The sequence below is a fragment of the Myxocyprinus asiaticus genome, chromosome 49, assembly GCF_019703515.2.
Source record: "Myxocyprinus asiaticus isolate MX2 ecotype Aquarium Trade chromosome 49, UBuf_Myxa_2, whole genome shotgun sequence".
NCBI lineage: Eukaryota > Metazoa > Chordata > Actinopteri > Cypriniformes > Catostomidae > Myxocyprinus > Myxocyprinus asiaticus.
The window spans coordinates 26,418,244-26,436,665 of record NC_059392.1 but is presented as its reverse complement, the minus strand read 5'-3'; the positions used below and the strand labels follow the sequence as shown (position 1 = coordinate 26,436,665).

The following is an 18,422-nucleotide window of genomic DNA, read 5'->3' as shown; positions in this document are numbered from 1 at the left end:
GGTGCACACAGAGATGAAATACCCAATGCCCACAGTTAAATGTGGTGCTGGATCTTTAATGTTGTGGGGCTGTTTTTCTGCCAGAGGTCCTGGACATCTTGTTCGGATACATGGCATCATGGACTCTATCATATACCAACAGATAAAAAAATCTAAACCTGACTCCCTCTGCCAGAAAGCTTACAATGGACCCTGGCTGGATCTTCCAGCAGGACAGCGATCCAAAACAAACATCAAAATCAACACAAAAATGGTTCACTGACCACAAAATCAAGGTTCTGCCATGGCCATCCCAGTCCCCTGACCTGAACCCCATAGAAAATGTGTGGGGTGAACTGAAGAGGAGAGTCCACCAACATGGACCTCTGAATTTGAAGGATCTGGAGAGATGCTGTATGGAGGAATGGTCTCAGATCCCTTGCCAGGCGTTCTCAAATCTCATTAGGCATTATAAGAGAAGACTCAGAGCTGTTAACTTGGCAAAGGGAGGTTGCAGAACGTATTGAATAAAAGGGAGCCAATAAGAGAAAAATATTTGTTTAATAATGAGATATTTCCCATTTCAATTATTTTACTTCAATTAAAGGTTAGATTTTTGTGAATTCTTTGAATGAAAGATCAAAAGGATAAACAATGCAGATTTTTTTTTTTCACAGCCTTCTTTGCTCATATTTACCAAGGGTGCCAATATTTTTGGCCACTACTGTATATCGAATATCATCAATAAGATGAAAAATATTGAGAATTAATTTTGTAGCCAAATATTCAGAAAGCTGTTTTGAAAACGATGTTTATTTTTGCAGTTCTGTTTGGTGGTGCTAGTGGCACAGAAACTACATACTTCAGCTTTAAGTACTTGAATACCTGAAAAATCGGATTGTTTTGTAGAAAAGTGCTTGAAATTAAAATGGAAGACCAACTTTTTTGAACTACCCAAGAATGGAACCATATGACCGACATTAAAAACGACCAACCACCACTCGTTTTGTATTTTACACGACGTTAAGGGGCAGGTAAAAAGCTTCTGTGTTGTTGGCAAATGCTGATGTGGATACAGCAACCCTCCACAATGCAGGTAAATCAAACGCATATGCAACCAAATTGTGCAGTGACTAAAAACATGTCTGTCATAAGCCACTGGCTAGTAAGTGTTCACATTTCACTCGTCAATAATTGATAGTTATGTAGTGGCCGAAGAAGTTTAACGGTGACTTCCTAAATTCGCTTCTCAGGACTCCTGCATTTTGTTCTATCCTGCTGCACTCCATCCAGCAGTTGTTCAACCCAAGAACACATCTTATGTGAATGCTCCCTAATAAACATGTTTAGTTTTGCACATCCATAATATTTACCATAAAAAAAAAAAATAATGCGTCTCAAGACCCCATTTTTCTATTTTGCTGTACTCTGTCTATCTGTTTTTGAGCACAAGACTGTGTCCAGCATATCGTTTAAAGAGCATTACGTGTTGGTGTGGAACAAGGGGCATGATTGGTTCAGAGTGAGGATATCCTGGAGACGACTTCAGATCTGCAGGGAGGAAAATCCTGGCAGCTTGGAGAGAGAGAGAGAGAGAGAGAGATAATGTCTGTGTGGTTGAGTAAGCACAGAGAGAAGCCTTAGAGGTGTGTTGGTGTGTATGAATGAATGAGTGGAGCGCAGTGAGAGGGTGCTGGTGCGTATGACACTCAGCTGGCCTCTTTTATCTGGTCTGTTGGAGCGATGTCAACAGAGGAGAGTAGATGGCCAACACACTGCTGGAGATTAGCACAGAGCAAGTACATGGAGTGAAAGGGGTCTGGATGAACGAGGGTGGAAGGAGTGTTTGTCTTAAAGGGATCTGTTCCACTCGCCCAGACCATCACCAATGCAGCATAACAATCAGGAAGAAACTAAGCATTGGAATTAAGATGCATTTCCCAAAGTGTGTTCAGTTGCATTGGTGCATTTAACTGAAGTATTTACTTTTGCACCTGTTTATAGCAATTGTCTCGTCTGTGGCTGAATTTCTCATATTATTTGAGTCTTTTTTTTCTTTTTTTTTCTTTTTAAAGATATTAAGGATTTTCATCTTTGACTACATATAGATTTTGCTTACAGAAACTATACTTCACTCATAGAAGTGCTTGTGTGCTTGGTGTAATTTTAGATTCTTACTATTGGCAGATGTATCCTATTTCTGGTGCTCTTGGCTCTTAACTAGTCTGAAAGGATATCTGTGAATGGCATCATAATAAGATTCATTACTGATGCGTGGAAGGATGCATCAGTAGGTTTCACAGAATAACTCGAGCAATGAGAGAGATTTAAAGAAGCTTAAATGTGTAGATATCTGAGGTAGCTTCACATTGTCTCGAGATCAATGCATCATAAGACATTGTATTTGGACTAGGGCTGGGTGATATATTGAATATTCACAATATAATCACGATGATTTGGCTGACGATATAAAATCAAGCAATATCGTGAATATATGATTTTAATGTACTTTTTAATTGGCCATTAAGTTTCATAAAAGTGCATTAATAGACTAATTTCACTATCCTTCTGGGCAGCACAATTAATCAAAATAATCATATGTGATTATAAAATTGCAATGGTCTCCGATAAAAGACAGATAAACAGGGTCTGTGTGCGCTTCAGAATAAACGGGTGACGTGCTGTTCTGTGCACGCGCGGGTCTCACTTATTATACAAATCTACAAAGGCGGCACAGTGTAAAAGAAAAGGAGTGGACAACAGCACTTCACCAAATGCATTGAAGGGATGCTCTGATCACTATCGGCCGATAATCACGTCCTATGACTCGATCAGTGATCGGTAATAAGACGATTGCTCATATTGCAAAAGACGCGCGACTCCTTTAAGACTTCAGCAGCACTGTAATAATGCATAATGAAGTGTGGGGAATACTGGCATAGTGTTGTAAGACAACAAACTTGATTCAGTAGTTAAGAACGGTGCCATGAGAGAGGTATGGCGAACATGACAAGCAAAGGGAAAACAGCGTGAGCTGTGAAACGGTCCTTATTATCGTCATGGCGGCAGCTTCTCAGTTTCCGCCGGTCATAGGCATCTCTGTAATAACAGTTACAAGATATGGTGTAATTCAAACATCTATATTAAATATTTCCCGATTAAATGGGATTAACAATAGTAGCACCCCTAGAGTCCAGAAACATACGCTCTTTCAACGCTTTTCTTTCATCTCTTGCCCTCATCAGAGAGCGTGTGTTCCCCTCATTAAAGTTCAAGCAGCATTAAGTGAAAAATGAACTATTAACACGTTCATCCAATTAAATGAAACGCAGGTAAGGAATTTAAAAATATAATAATTCTTTATACAATATTAAGATGCCATAACATAAAGTATTAAATATAATACAAAAATAAAATGCCCATTTGACAGTAAAACATTGATTTTGAGTTTGGGATGCAGATGAAAATTATATTAACAACAGTAACATCTGTGGAAACAATGAACACCTAATTTGTATAAATTGAAATATTCTGACTGTGACTTAGTTCCTTTTATCAGGCTCATACTGATTAAACTACAGCCAAGCCATGTCAGGCAAACAAAACAACTTACATTTTCCTACAATCAGAGAGCATTACAAGAGAACAGATTTTATACAGATGGAAAACTGATAGCTTGGTCCATAATTATTATGAAAATGTACCATAGTCCTTCCATAATATCCATAGTTTTAACAATAAATAGTCTCAACGTGCTGCCCACTGTGCTGCGCTTATGTGCACGGCTGTTTTGCCTGTAGTGTGTAGTGCTTTCTTAAATACAACGTGATCATTGTATTATGCATGTGGTTTCAGAGTGGTTCTGTGCTCCATACACACAAACTCGATCTATCTGGTGCCCTGAGTGTCAGATGTGCTCTGAGTTCGGTTAGGTGTGCTATCGTGATCGGAGCGCATTATTTAAAGCGCCCCAGATTTACTTTAATTGCACATTTGTGTAATTTCACATACCTCTATGTTTGGCTGCTACAATTTACGATACGCATTTAAAATAATCCCATGAGAGTGGGTTTTTGTTGACAGCAAGGCAGATGAGAGCATTTCACTGCATTAAAATGCTGTTGTCAACTCAACTTCAAACAACTTCCGTCCCTTCAGTTTTCAAAATAAAAGCATCCACCGAAATAAAGGCTTGAGGGTTTACCGGGACTGCGTAGTAAGTTAGGAAATGATTGAAGAAGTTACTATTGAATAATAATAATAAAAAATTATAATTGTAATAATGATAATTATTATTAGTGCCTGACCGATATATCGGTATCGGCGTATATGTTTACCGATATGAAAACTTTTTTTTTTTTTTTTTTTTCAGAACATATAATGCAGAAAACAACGCTCGGGTTGATTTAGAATTGGTGTCATTATGTAGTTTGTCCAGCAGAGCGTGCTCCGACTCCACTGTTTACAGAGCTGAACTGATGGTGGCTCTACAGACAGGGCGGAGTTAAGCGGGGCGGAGTTAAGCGGTGTCTTCTCGGTAAGTTGCTAACTAGTTTGAAAAACATTCTGGAAATGTAATGAACAATGACCCCATCATTTTCCCTTTTCTAAATAACTAAAATAATGTTAACCTTGTCCCTGACAACCATGTCACTCCTGTTTATCACATCTGTTTGCTGTTAGCCAGCTATAGTTTGTCAGTGCAGTCAGTAATGTAGCAGATTGAAAGTTAAACATCAGAGCATCTTTTTGCAGCTCAGTAGACAACAGTGCGGTGGTGGATTGTGTCTGTTGAGTGTTGATTTCACGCTATATTGTTACCTAGTTGGTGAGATGCAATGCTGGAAAGTAAATAAAGTCCATCTTTTACTCTCCGTGACAACGAGCTTATAGCTAACTAGCTAACCACGCAGCTACTTTCATTGCTTGTCAGCTGAGTGGAAGCTAATGTGTGAACATGTATTCACCAAACTGTTTTGTTTAGGATTCACAGTTTGTTACCCCCTTCAAGTGAACAATTCCAGTCATTGCATTTATAAAATGTAATATTTAAAAGTCTGGTTTTCCACCGCTGAATGTTTCCCCTGAACTTGTTATAGCAGAATACGGTGTAACACCGCTGCCGCTGTTTTTCTCGTCAGGTGTAAATGCTTCTTGTTTTACAAACTGCCAATAATTGACTGGCAGTATTAATAGAGTCAGCATTTGACTGATATTAAACAGTACTACTGATGTTTATTTGGCTATTTATTTTATTTTTATTTATTCTTTATTTAAATGGTCAGCAACTGACTGATACTGAACATACAGTACTGATGCTTTTTAAGCTTAAATTTTTATTTATTCTTTATTTTCTCAGTGTTCATTTCTAGAATTTGTTGACAATGTATAATAATAATGTAAAATATTCTTTGGTAAAAATATTTAAGTACCTTTGCATAGTCATATTGGTGCAAAATCGGTGAAAAATCCACATAGAAAAGGTCTGTTTTCATTCCAGCTCAAATGAAATATATCGGCCACCATGGAAAGTGAACTGACCCTTTCACAAATTGGGGACACATTTTTTTTTACAAAGCAGACAGATGATTTATTTATTTATTTAGTTTGGTCCTTTTTAGAGGACTCAGTGTGAACACCCTTCCTGAGCATTGCAAAACATTGTTTAATTTTGGTTAAAAGGAACACGTTTTTGTTTTATGTTTATCATATCGCAGTTCAAATCAAAATCGCAATATTTTTCAAAATAATCGCAATTCAATTTTTTTGTCCAAATAGTTAAGCCATGGGTAAAACTATGCATGCTCCTCACTACCATGGTTAGTAACTATGGTTTCTATATAAAGAACTATGGCATTTTAATAATTATAAACAGCAGTCTAAATACATTTAGAAAGTTTTTCTGCCACAACTACCAAAGTTAATACAGTTAGTGTTACTACAGTAAATCCATGGTACATTTTTGTAAGTGTTGTGATTTGAGAATTGAAAAGACTTCACAGTCAGAGGGGAAGGAGGACACGGGGAACCAGTTTCTTCGTCTCACAAGTAAGGCTTTTAATTAACAAAACTTGCAGCGTTACAGCAACTCAAGAGCTTTACAAACAGTCATTAACATCACCATAACTTTTATCAGTGTCACAGCAGGTCTCTTGTCCCTGACTCTCTCTCCGTCTGCTGGTGGCGTGTCCGCTTATATGCCACTCTCCTCATGCTCACTGGAATTAGAGACAGGTGTTAGACATAATCTTGCTCAGGTGTAAGCGCCCTTACCGCTTTCTCTGTCTCCAGACGGACGCTCGACCATGCCCCCGCTGCCACACCTTCTAAAGTTTTCTCCTGTTTTCTTTGTCAGTGCCGTTTAAAATGTGTTGACTGTTTGTTTTAAACTAGTTTAATCACCAAGACATAAGAGTTTTGCAACAAAGTTCTGTACCGCATTAAACGGGTTTCACAATCTCCGCCATGCATCTCACTGGTTCACAAGCGCATTTAAAATAGTCTGTTCGGTTGAAACCAGTCCGTGAGCGCTGCTCTATCCATTGAGCAGTGTTGATAAATGGTCCATGTAGCACCGTCATTCTGCTGCGCCACTGAAAAATGCATATAGGGGAAACACTGATATATTGAATATCATCAATAGGCTGAAAAATATTGAGATATAATTTTTGAAGCCATATCATCCAGCCCTAGCGGCATCACACCCTCCTACATGACACTGTCCAGTACAAAGAAAACTTGTTTTACTCAAATAATCTTTATTTGTTTTGATCTGTATCAGGTGTATGGTGTATTTTATGCTGTTGTCCCTGGTTAGATACAGGATGTGCAGGACGAAGTCAACAGCTAAATGGCTTCATTTGCTCCAGCTAAACGTTTAGCCAGCTTTTATCCACTCTACTCACTTTTTATGCATTTCTCTCTCTTTATTGATGCTCTTTCTCTCTTGTTTTGAAGATGGGCATGGCAGGTGGCAATAGTCCGTTTGGTCAGTATCAGGGTGGAGGGCAACAAATGGGCATGACCAGTGTAAACTCTCAACTACAGAATAAAGGCGCCCTGCCCAACAGCCTGCCCCCCTTCCCCACTGATCTGAAGGGAGCCACGGCCACCAGCGTGCCAAAGGTGGTGAGTTTTATCTTAACTGAAACGATACGCACATTTACACCACTGCATGAGTCTCACAACACCCTGAATATCTTTCATTGGTAAAGTTTTGTTTCCAGATAAGATGTTTACATGACACGATTCAGATTAACACGGGCATATGCCATCTGTCTTATTCAGATTTATAGAAACTGGAATTTTGTCTTAATTGGGATATTGCAATCGGGTTAACACTAGGGATACACCATATATCTGCATCCAGTATAGTATTGGCTGATAACCTGGAAAATCTAAATATTATTAATGGAATTACTGCTGATATTTCCGCCGATAATTTAAGGTTTATTTGCGTGCGGCTGAGAATCTCTGACTGCCTGTGTCATCTTTCCCTCAGGCAGAGACTTGAACATCTCTGCACCTTGTTACGTTGTTTTGGGACTGGTTTTAATCAGGGTCATCTGCTGTAAGAAACAATATGCCATTTCCCACATTCTGTTTGTTTCATGTGGCAATAAATGAAAACGCGACAAAAACATGCATGTATGTTAATTAGGGGCAGTCATTTTCACTTATTACTTCATGAAACATAAACAGAATGTGTGAAATAGTACATCATTACCTACAGCACAGCATTGTGATTAAAACAAGTCCAAACACAATGTAACATGGTACATTTATCTTGAAATAATCCTTATAGAGTCACTCGAGATGGCTAAAAACATTAGATTTGTTGAGACTTTTCTAATGTTGACTCATGAATATTTAATCTGTACGATGTTACCTATTCCCGTTATGAATGTAAACAAGTAATCTATATAAAAACAAAAATTTAAACATACTATAAAATTGCCATTTATTTCTCATTCAAATCAGCATTCATCTGTAATATTTGTGGTTCATGTTATATCCACCAAACCTTAAATAGCAGCAAGTCCAAATTCCAAGCTTTTAAAGGACACCTATTTTTCAAATGAGAAGTTTTTAAGAAATTAGCTAGCAGTTCCAGGTTAAAGGATTAAAAATGAAAACTTTTAAAAATATATAAAGGTTATCGGTATCTGTACCGGCCTAGAAGTTCCACATCGGTGCATAGTAGTGTCTGCCATATTTATTTAACTCTTTGTTTAGATTATCATACTTTTAAATCTGTAATAATTTGTACTTTAATAATGACTTTTCATAGTTTAATATTTAAAGTCTGGGTGTTGGACAAGGGTAAAACTGAAAAACATAAAAACCAGCTATTTTTTTAAGTCAGTTTTAATATGACCTTTGTTTAACAAAAAGAAAAACATTGAAATCTGTCAGTTTGAATAAAAAATGACCCCTGGGACATAAAATGTCCCGCAGTTGTAGAAACACCCTTAGATTGTTCATATTTTTGCTACAGAAAGGGTAACTGTGATTCGATTCTGTTCTACACCTCTTTATTTTTCATCTCCTTAATTGGCTTGAGCTGCAGGACATTGGCAAAAGTTTTATTCTGTATTGACATGTTTTTTTTCCTCTTGTCCTGTAGCCCCAGCAGCAGGTACCGGTGGGTATGGTGGCAGGTCAGGGCGTGTCCGCGAGCCCCACGGCCGACCCGGAGAAGCGCAAGCTAATCCAGCAGCAGCTGGTTCTACTGCTCCATGCCCACAAGTGCCAGCGCCGCGAGCAGGCTAACGGCGAGATGAGAGCCTGCGCGCTGCCACACTGCAGGACTATGAAGAACGTCCTCAACCACATGACACACTGTCAGGCTGGCAAATCCTGCCAAGGTGAGGCTGATCCGAGATCTAATGCTAGCCACACAGATGTTCTAGTGTTCATTTCTGCTCACTAGATGATTAGTTGTATGCTATTCAGTGCTTTGGGTCCGTGTTGACTAATTGTGGATGTTGTGATTCAGTTGTGAACATTGTCTTTATCTGCTGACCTGTAGTGGTCAAAGTTATTTGGAATTACGAGAATGTGAAAATAAAGTAAAACAGGAGTACTTTGCATTCACAAAGCAGAAGAATCCAGTCGAACTGCATTCTTAGATGGTCTGAATTTGAAGTGTTCAAGACAACACAAAACCGTTCTTGCTAACTGTTCTGAGACCCCTGAATAGAACCAAGTGTTGTCTAGTTGGCTGACAAAGTTTCTGTAGACTAGTCGATTAGTAAAAATTAGGGCTGTTGGTTTAATGTGTTAATACAGTGCGATTTATTTATTTATTTTAATTCGTAAAAAAAAAAAAAAATGCTCTTAATCATTCCATTCTGACCATAAGGAATATTCTTTAATAAGGAAGATTGACAAATTCAGTTGCAAAATGGACTGTCAGTGGTTGTGGACTGTAGGCCAATGAAAGGCTTGTGTTCAGTGGTATGGAAATAAACAATATATTGCCTTCTAAAACCACTTATTGTTTTGTCTTTTCAAAACTTTACACATCTGCCACAACAATGTAATGCAGACCCTAATTCACAGCTATGCCATTCTGCCTTCAACCATCAATGTAGAATCATCTTGTTCACTGAGTTGGCTCAATCTGCTTACACAGGGAATTTCCAGAGCAAATGCTCTGTGTCATCTTTAATACAACAGCCCATTTAGAGAGAGAATCTTGCTCTTTTTGGTCTAATGCAATATTAAGGACTTGGCGAAGGGATCGAGAGTGTTGCTTGCAGCTGCTTTGCTCTCAGCGCTTTAGTTGTTGATGTTGGACCCAGAGCACAGGGCTTCATTTCAATGCAAACACAAGCACGGTGCCAAGCGTGACCTCCTCTGTGCCAGCTCATTTCCTGTCATTCCCTGCCCACTGTGGCACCTGTATCTTTCTGTCTGACTCCTGGGGAAAGACATGCAACTGGACATCTATGAAGTCTAGAGATGTTTTTAAAGCGTCAGACTCTTCTTTGAGTGCACCTTGGAGACGGTCAGTTTTTTTGGTGTCCCTGACCTAAAATCAGATTATTTGAAAATCTGAAGATGCAAGAAAACCGCATTTTCATGAGATTTAAAATCATCTGGTTATTCTATGCTTTTGATGTCAAAACAAGAACAGTCATGCGCACAACACTTGCGCACATTGGCACTGGGCATTGTGGTAATGGGCAAAAATCTATGCATGCCAATCGTTCTTTACTTAAACAGTTTATGACCTAATAAAGGAACGATGTCTAAGACAATTACATGGCCTTGTACGTTGCCGGCTTATTAAGCATAATCACTGTAAGATTCCGAGGCTTCCATTGTAAACAACATAGTGATGTGACATGTCTTCAGTTGACCGCCACCCCGTTTCTTTTATTGACGCACTGTACAGCTACTCCCACCACTTTATTTTCCCAGTTAATTTGAAAGAGAATTTTATTCACGAATATCATTTGTTAATTGATTATGAATTGCATTATTTATATATTTAAATAACTCCAGACTGTTTCATCAAAATTAGCTTTTGTGATGTTTATGGTCTTAAGGTGCGGTCACCTTCACACTGCGAAATTCTGTGGTCGAAAATGGCATGGGCGAACGTTGAGTGCGTGTGAAACCAGTAAAAATATTGGCAAGCAGCCTCTTTATAATGCTGCACTTTATACTCTGTAAGATTGAAGCTAAAAAGAAACTCATCGCTAAAATGATATCCTTGTCCATTGTAAATAATTCAGTTCAGCTGTGCACGAAGCACCACCCACACAGAAGTCACTGCCAAACCAAGGAACTTCCCATTGGTCAACACAGCCAATTCACCTGTCAGAGTTCACCAAACTTGAACTCCATGCGAAATCCACGAGGGGAAATTCTTTGCCACTGGACGTCCATAGCGCGAAATTCACGATCCTGCAGATTCTTATTGAAGTGACTGTATTTCACCACATCAAATATTGTTCAGATTGGCTGCGTACGCAGTAGCTTTGTACTTTGAGTGAGGACAGAAAAATTACAATAAACTTAGGACATGGGCCCGCTGTGCCCTAGGTTTAGTGAAATCACGTCCAGTGGGTCCATGAAGGCCGACTGTCCCACTAGAAATTTTGTCTTGCAGTTTTACGTCAGTTGGACACATCTGTACTTTGGTTCCAGTCAAATATTTTCAATATTTCTTCTCTGTGTCTGTCTCTGCAGTGGCTCACTGTGCTTCATCGAGGCAGATCATCTCTCACTGGAAAAACTGCACGAGGCACGACTGTCCCGTCTGCCTCCCGCTGAAGAACGCCAGTGACAAACGCAACCAGCCACGTGAGTCTGTTTTCCATCAAACACCTTTCTTCACCTGCTTTCATCACATATTTTCTGATGAGGGCTGTCAGTAGATTAATTGCAATCATTGCAATTAATCATATGATTAGTTAGTTAATGTGATTCTTCTCATTGACCAGGTTTACATGCTATTAAGAAAACTGTTTATTCCAGGGTTTTTGCAGAAAGCAGTGTTCTGAAACATCATGTAAATGAGAAAGCTATTTTCCTTACTCCATTTAAGGGATAAAAACACACCCAGGTTTCTCCCAGAGAACAAGGCTTACAGTGAAGTCAGAAGTTTACATACACTTGGGTTGAAGTCATTAAAACTCATTTTTTAACCACTCCACAGATTTCATATTAGCAAACTATAGTTTTGGCAAGTCGTTTAGGACATCTAAACACAAGTTATTTTTCCAACAATTGTTTACAGACAGATTGTTTCACTTTTAATTGACTATATCACAATTCCAGTGGGTCAGAAGTTTACATACACTAAGTTAACTGTGCCTTTAAGCAGCTTGGAAAATTCCAGAAAATGATGTCAAGCCTTTAGACAATTAGCTTCTGATAAGAGGTGTACTGAATTGGAGGTGTACCTGTGGATGTATTTTAAGGCCTATCTTCAAACTCAGTGCCTCTTTGCATCATGGGAAAATCTAAAGAAATCAGCCAAGACCTCAGAAAAATAATACATTTGTGGACCTCCACAAGTCTGATTCATCCTTTGGAGCAATTTCCAAACACCTGAAGATACCACGTTCATCTGTACAAACAATAGTACACAAGTATAAACACCATGAGACCACACAGCCATCATACCGCTCAGGAAAGAGACGCATTCTGTCTCCTAGAGATGAATGCAGTTTGGTGTGAAAGTGCAAATCAATCCCAGAACAACAGCAAAGGACCTTGTGAAGATGCTGGAGGAAACAGGTAGACAAGTATCTATATCCACAGTAAAACGAGTCCTATATCGACATAACCTGAAAGGCTGCTCAGCAAGGAAGAAGCCACTGCTCCAAAACCACCATAAAAAAGCCAGACTACAGTTTGCAAGTGCACATGGGGACAAAGATCTTACTTTCTGGAGAAATGTCCTCTGGTCTAATGAAACAAAAATCGAACTGTTTGGCCATAATGACCATCGTTATGTTTGGAGGAAAAAGGGTGAGGCTTGCAAGCGAAAGAACACCATCCCAACCGTGAAGCATGGGGGTGGCAGCATCATGTTGTGGGGGTGCTTTGCTGCAGGAGGGACTGGTGCACTTCACAAAATAGATGGCATCATGAAGAAGGAAAATGATGTGGATATATTGAAGCAACATCTCAAGACATCAGACAGGAAGTTAAAGCTCAGTCGCAAATGTGTCTTCCAAATGGACAATGACCCCAAGCATACCTCCAAAGTTGTGGCAAAATGTCTTAAGGACAACAAAGTCAAGGTATTGGAGTGGCCATCACAAAGCCCTGACCTCAGTCCGATAGAACATTTGTGGGCAGAACTGAAAAAGCGTGTGCGAGCAAGGAGGTCTACAAACCTGACTCAGTTACACCAGTTCTGTCTGGAGGAATGGGACAAAATTCCAGCAACTTATTGTGAGAAGCTTGTGGAAGGATACCCAAAACATTTGACCCAAGTTAAACAATTTAAAGGCGATGCTCCCAAATACTAACAAAGTGTATGTAAACTTCTGACCCACTGGGAATGTGATGAAAGAAATAAAAGCTGAAATAAATCATTCTCTCTACTATTATTCTGACATTTCACATTCTTAAAATAAAGTAGTGATCCTAACTGACCTAAGACAGGGAATGTTATCTACGATTAAATGTCAGGAATTGTGAAAAACTGAGTTTAAATGTATTTGGCAAAGGTGTATGTAAACTTCTGACTTCAGCTGTATATTGCAATGTAAACGCAAAAGCAGCGTTCTTACAGGTTTTTGAAGAGTGGGTATGTGCGTGAACAGACCAGATATAAAACGTCATAGGATGATGGAGCCCAAGACCAAGTAAAAATAGCAGAAAGAATTCAACATTTTGGAGAGTACAGTGGCAAAAACACATACACTATAAACTATACCCATTTATACACATCAGTGTAAAATATTGACGGTCCCTCGCATTCGCGTATATGCGTTAATCCCCATCCATTAATTGGCTATTTCAGTCCTCTCTCTCCTCTTCACCAATAGCTGGTGTGTGGTGAGTGTACTGGCGCACTGTGGCTGCAGTCACATCAGTGGATGCTGCACACTGGTGGTGGTTGAGGAGATTCCCCTGTTCACTGTGTAAATCACTTTGAGTGTAGTATCAGAAAAGCACTATATAAATGCAAAATTCATTCATTAATTCAGTGGGGGAATCCCAGAGTTTTATGTAAGAGGGAAACTGCACTATTGGAGTGCAATTCAACTGCAGGTCATGATAGAAAGTTAAGGAAACAAACACAGCAAACTCTGGAATACCTGGAAATATAGTGAAATAACGGAGAATAAAACAGCTAAGTCTTCCATGATTGTTATTTGCACAAGCGTCGCAGGTAAATGACATTGCTGTGGAGAAAGATGCTTACTGACTGAGCCGCTAACACAGCTCGTGTGAACGCATACACCGATTTGGAGCCTTAAGCAGATTTCTGGTGTCCATGTAAACGCAGTCATTTTTTAACATTTTATTTTGCTGATATTTGCCGCCTAAATATAATTTTTTTTAATCAATATTTTGTGCATCCAGTATTAATACTTGTAGGTCATTTATAAAGGGTCACAAAACATGCAGTACTGTTTTTGGGGTGTTAATTGGTATTGCACGTGATAGACAATTATATTTTTTTCATTTGAAATAATTCCAGAGTTGCTGTTAAAATAATTGTTACTTACTAATTTTGTAATTATTTTCCTGAGAAATGTAATTGAAATCTCTCTTCCCTATTAATCATGTACACCTTTGCACCATGTCTATATTGCGAGTGACGTGTCGCAATAAAATGATATTGTTGCCATTATAATCAACAAAGCAATCGACACTGCAAGCAGCAGTCAGTCCAGTTAAGGGGCTTTTCCACCGCACAGTACGGCTCGACTGTGCTCACTTTTTGGGGTTTTCCACTGTGGATAGTACCTGGTTCCTGGTACTTTTTTTAGTACCACCTCTATCGAGGTTCCAAGCGAGCCGAGCCGATACTAAATGTGACGTCAAAACCCTGCAGATCACTGATTGGTCAGAGAGAATCGTCACTACCAGTGTCACTGGATTTGCTACACGGGACATCAACCCGCTAGTTTTAAAGTTAGCAACAGCGATAGCATTATCATATGTTCACGCGACTTTCGAATTGTAAAAAGAAGTGTCTGTGTGCAAAACCACGCCATGGTCAATAAACGAGGTGCAGACGTTCCTCTCGTTAGTGGCGGAGGAGAGGATCCAACGAGAGCTGGATGGGGCGACGCAACTATGACGATCGCCTATAATCCCACCCACATTGAGGCGGCACTAAACTGCAGTGGAAAAGTGCCATTACATGAGCAGTTAAAATCGAACCACAGTGGGGGTTTTTGTAGTCGAACTACGGTCTTCATCTGTCTGTCCAAGTATAAGTGACACAATGCATTATCAATATTTGGAAGTAAGGTTGTCAGCTGAGGAACTGTATAATAGACCTTGTGTGATTGTGTATACATGATGGATGAAGCTGAGCTACAGTTGTGTTATCTAGGTCTGTTAGTCCGATTTCACAAAAAAACGACGAGTGCAATTTCAGTTGGACTAAAGCGTTTACATGACATTTTAAAAAGACTTCTTTATTGTTTTAGCCTGACTGAAATCTAACTTTTATAGTGAATGTAAATGTACCACTTCATATGCAAAACAAAAAACACTTGCAAGCCTAACATAGCGCAGCCAACTGACCTGAGAAAAAGTGACGAAATAAAACTAACGCTTTACTCTCCAGATAAGACAACAATGAAGAAAATGACTATTTTTGGGGGGTAAAGCAATAATGCAAGGTAATAATATTTTAAAAGTAATGTTCTCCAACACTTTACGTAAATCCATTATTTGCGTTATTGAATGGATTTAAAGCTGTTAAACAATCTCATAAATAAATGCTGTTTATTTAACTTTAGCAGCCCTAATTCTGACGTTTCCATTGAATGCTTTTCATATGATAATCGAATATTCCTTTGTGTGTTTTTGGTCATGTAGTTATTTCGTTTTCAGATAGACCAGTAGTTGTGAGCATGTGAGCACTCAATACGGCCAGTGTTTGTGTAGTGGAGCGAAGTCGTACTGCCGAGGAGGGAGGGGCTCAGTAGATGAGAGCAGTCGTGCTGCCCCGTTGGCTGGCTGAGCGGTGACTCATTAAAATCTCACACTGATACAGCAAACCTGCAGACTGTATGCTTTTTACCCACTCTCTCTCTCTCTTTTCTTCCTCTCCCTCTACCAAGCGTCTCTCATCTTGACTCTGAAAGTGTGAGGCAGCTAAACTGTTTGTTTTTGCGCTGTGGGATTTGCATGTCGGAGAGCCGCAGCAATATTTCTTCCTCATGTAAATGGCGTCTTGGACCCCCCTCCCCTTCCTCTCCTTCTCCATTCTTTTGAGTCTGTGTTGTCCAGATGAATAAGGTTTTTTCGTGTTTTTCTAGAGGGCTTTTCGTTATATGAATTGTGTTCGTTTTGTTGTGATGAACAGATTGTGCCAAATGTTAAGCAGAATCAGAAGTGAAGTCTTCATGCACATCACACACTCTTGTTGACGTTTTCTTAGAGCGGTCGTAACAGTACAGTTAAAGGGGTTTATTCAAATGTCAAGCTAATAATTAGATTAAGCGAAAGTCGATCTACATCTTCACATTGGAAATTCATCTAAGGTTACACAGGTCATTTCTCTCTTCTGCATAACAGCAATGCTGAGTTCCCCCAGCGCAAGTCTGCAAACCTCCATCGGATCTGTTGGGACAGGGCAGCAGACAGCGCCCACTCTAAACAGCTCCACACCCATCGACCCCAGCTCCATGCAGCGGGCATACGCTGCCCTCGGCCTCCCCTACAGCAACCAGACTCCCACACAGGCCCAATCACCCGCACAGACGCAGGGCCCTGGGCAGCCTACTGCACAGACGCCACAGACCCAGCACCAGCAGCAGATGAGATCACTCAATGCACTTGGTAAATACTCTCAGCTGCTTGACTGTAAAGATATTCTAAGCATAACTAATTTAACAATTTACTTAGTTCTTAATAAATGTCCCTGGTCTTGATTCATCAGTGCAACTTATTCTAAAGGAAAAAAAAAAAAAGTAATTCCTCAAAATGTAATGACTTTCTCTGAATCTGAAAAGACTTGTATTTTCTGCTGATGTAACTAAGGCCTTGTGATCGGAGCAATATCGGCCACGATATTTATCGGCCAGTTCTTGATCAAATTAAAACCATCAGGATATCGTCATAAGCATGAAAATGCGGATATGAAAAAGCAATGGATTATGTGTAATTAATAACATAAATGTATTGCGTTGTATAAAGTTTAGAACTACTTTTTATATGTGTAATATAAAGGCCTACAAAAATAAATGAAATCGGAAAAAGCATGTTGAATATGCGTAATATGAGTTTGTAATGTTCTAATGAGTTCTGTTGTTTAGAACTGCAAATACAGAAGTTAATATTTTAGAAGTGCAGAATAACCCCCCCCCACATCCTCTAAACTCGGCACAGACCTTCAGACTGTTCTGGTGTAGTGTGCTATGTCTTTTCTAACTAATTGGATTTACAGTTTTTGCATGAAAATTGGAAATATCCCATAGACTTAAAGCGGTCGCACACCGGGCGAGAGGCGCCTCATCACAGCTAGGACACTGCACAGGTATCAAACACGGGGCACGTGTATGCGGTTCAGGTTGCAGACAGTACACACATAAACTACCTGTGTTTTTCCCTTCTTCAAGAATGAACCAGGCTAGAGTAAATAATCTATGTTCTTTGATGATGATTTGGGTCGAATGTTATGGAAAATATGCGAGTTGCGCTCCGTGGCACAGTGGAAATATGAGCAACCTCCGGAGTCATAGTTGGGCACCGCCGACAGACGGCGAGCATGTGCGACCCACTTTACATTAACAGAATGTTCAAATGGGCCGAAGGAATGCTTATTAATTCAATCTCCATCTGTCAAAAATTCAAATGTAAACAAACACACAAAAGGCCTTTAATCTGCTTTAAGTTGTTCTCTCTCTCTCTCTCTCTGACCGTCTGTTTGACTGTCTAGCTGTTTCTCTTACTGTAATGTGTGTATATCCATCAAACTAAACAAATACATTAAAACTAGTTTAAACTTTCAGACAAGACTTTACCTATCTCATTTATTGTTAAAACAACAAAATAGCTTTTGTACCTCTTTGTAAAACATTTTTGAAGCATAATTCCTCAGCATCATCTGATAAAATATGGCGAGAAGGTGGCTAATTTTTGGTATCTGTAGTTTTTTTTTGGTTAAAATCTGTATGGGTAAAAAAATATATCGTGCATCGCTAAATAATATCATAGCACAGCTTTCAACAAATCCAATAAAATCTAGATGATAAATTAAAACTAAAATCCCTACATTATTTCTTACTGAATCTTCTGTTTCACCTAAAAAAACGTCACAGTACGGAAGTGAAATGTGTTGGAAATCTCATTTCATGTTGTCTTTTAAAGTGTCACCTGCAAACAGTAAAAAAAAGTGTATGTAAAGAATATGAGATGCAAGAATTTCTGGAGCATGAGTCTTGTTTATTTGGGTCTCCAGGGGGTAGTCAGATGAACCTGAGTGGGGGTGCAATAGGCGTACCGACATCAGAACAAGCAAAGCTGCTCCCGGACGGCACCATGCCATCCACCCTTAACGCTAACAAGTAGGTGCACCCTCAGCTCTTAACACCCTCAAGTTAAGCTCAATCAACAGCATTTGTGTATTCTATTTTAAGTGCCTTATTTTAACCATGATTTTTGCTTTTTTAACGAACAAAGGAAGAGACAATTTTATTTATTTATTTGTAGAAATCAACATTATGCCACAAATGCTGGTAATTGAGCTTGACTTGTTTCGAACCCTGAACATTCCTTTATTTGAG

General features: G+C 39.3%; 1 protein-coding gene across 4 annotated transcripts in view; it reads left to right on the top strand.

Moving 5' to 3' along the window:
* The window catches only part of LOC127438522 (histone lysine acetyltransferase CREBBP-like), an 81,316-nt gene that overhangs the window by 29,800 nt on the left and 33,094 nt on the right, over window positions 1-18,422 (top strand). For 3 of the 4 annotated variants that reach the window (XM_051694165.1, XM_051694163.1, XM_051694162.1), the window contains exons 3-7: window positions 6,937-7,107; window positions 8,606-8,846; window positions 11,182-11,295; window positions 16,213-16,476; window positions 18,098-18,203. In XM_051694165.1, coding sequence (XP_051550125.1) covers window positions 6,937-7,107; window positions 8,606-8,846; window positions 11,182-11,295; window positions 16,213-16,476; window positions 18,098-18,203 — 896 coding nt within the window. The remainder of the gene's footprint in view (window positions 1-6,936; window positions 7,108-8,605; window positions 8,847-11,181; window positions 11,296-16,212; window positions 16,477-18,097; window positions 18,204-18,422) is intronic. The other variant, XM_051694164.1, reaches the window with a different exon arrangement.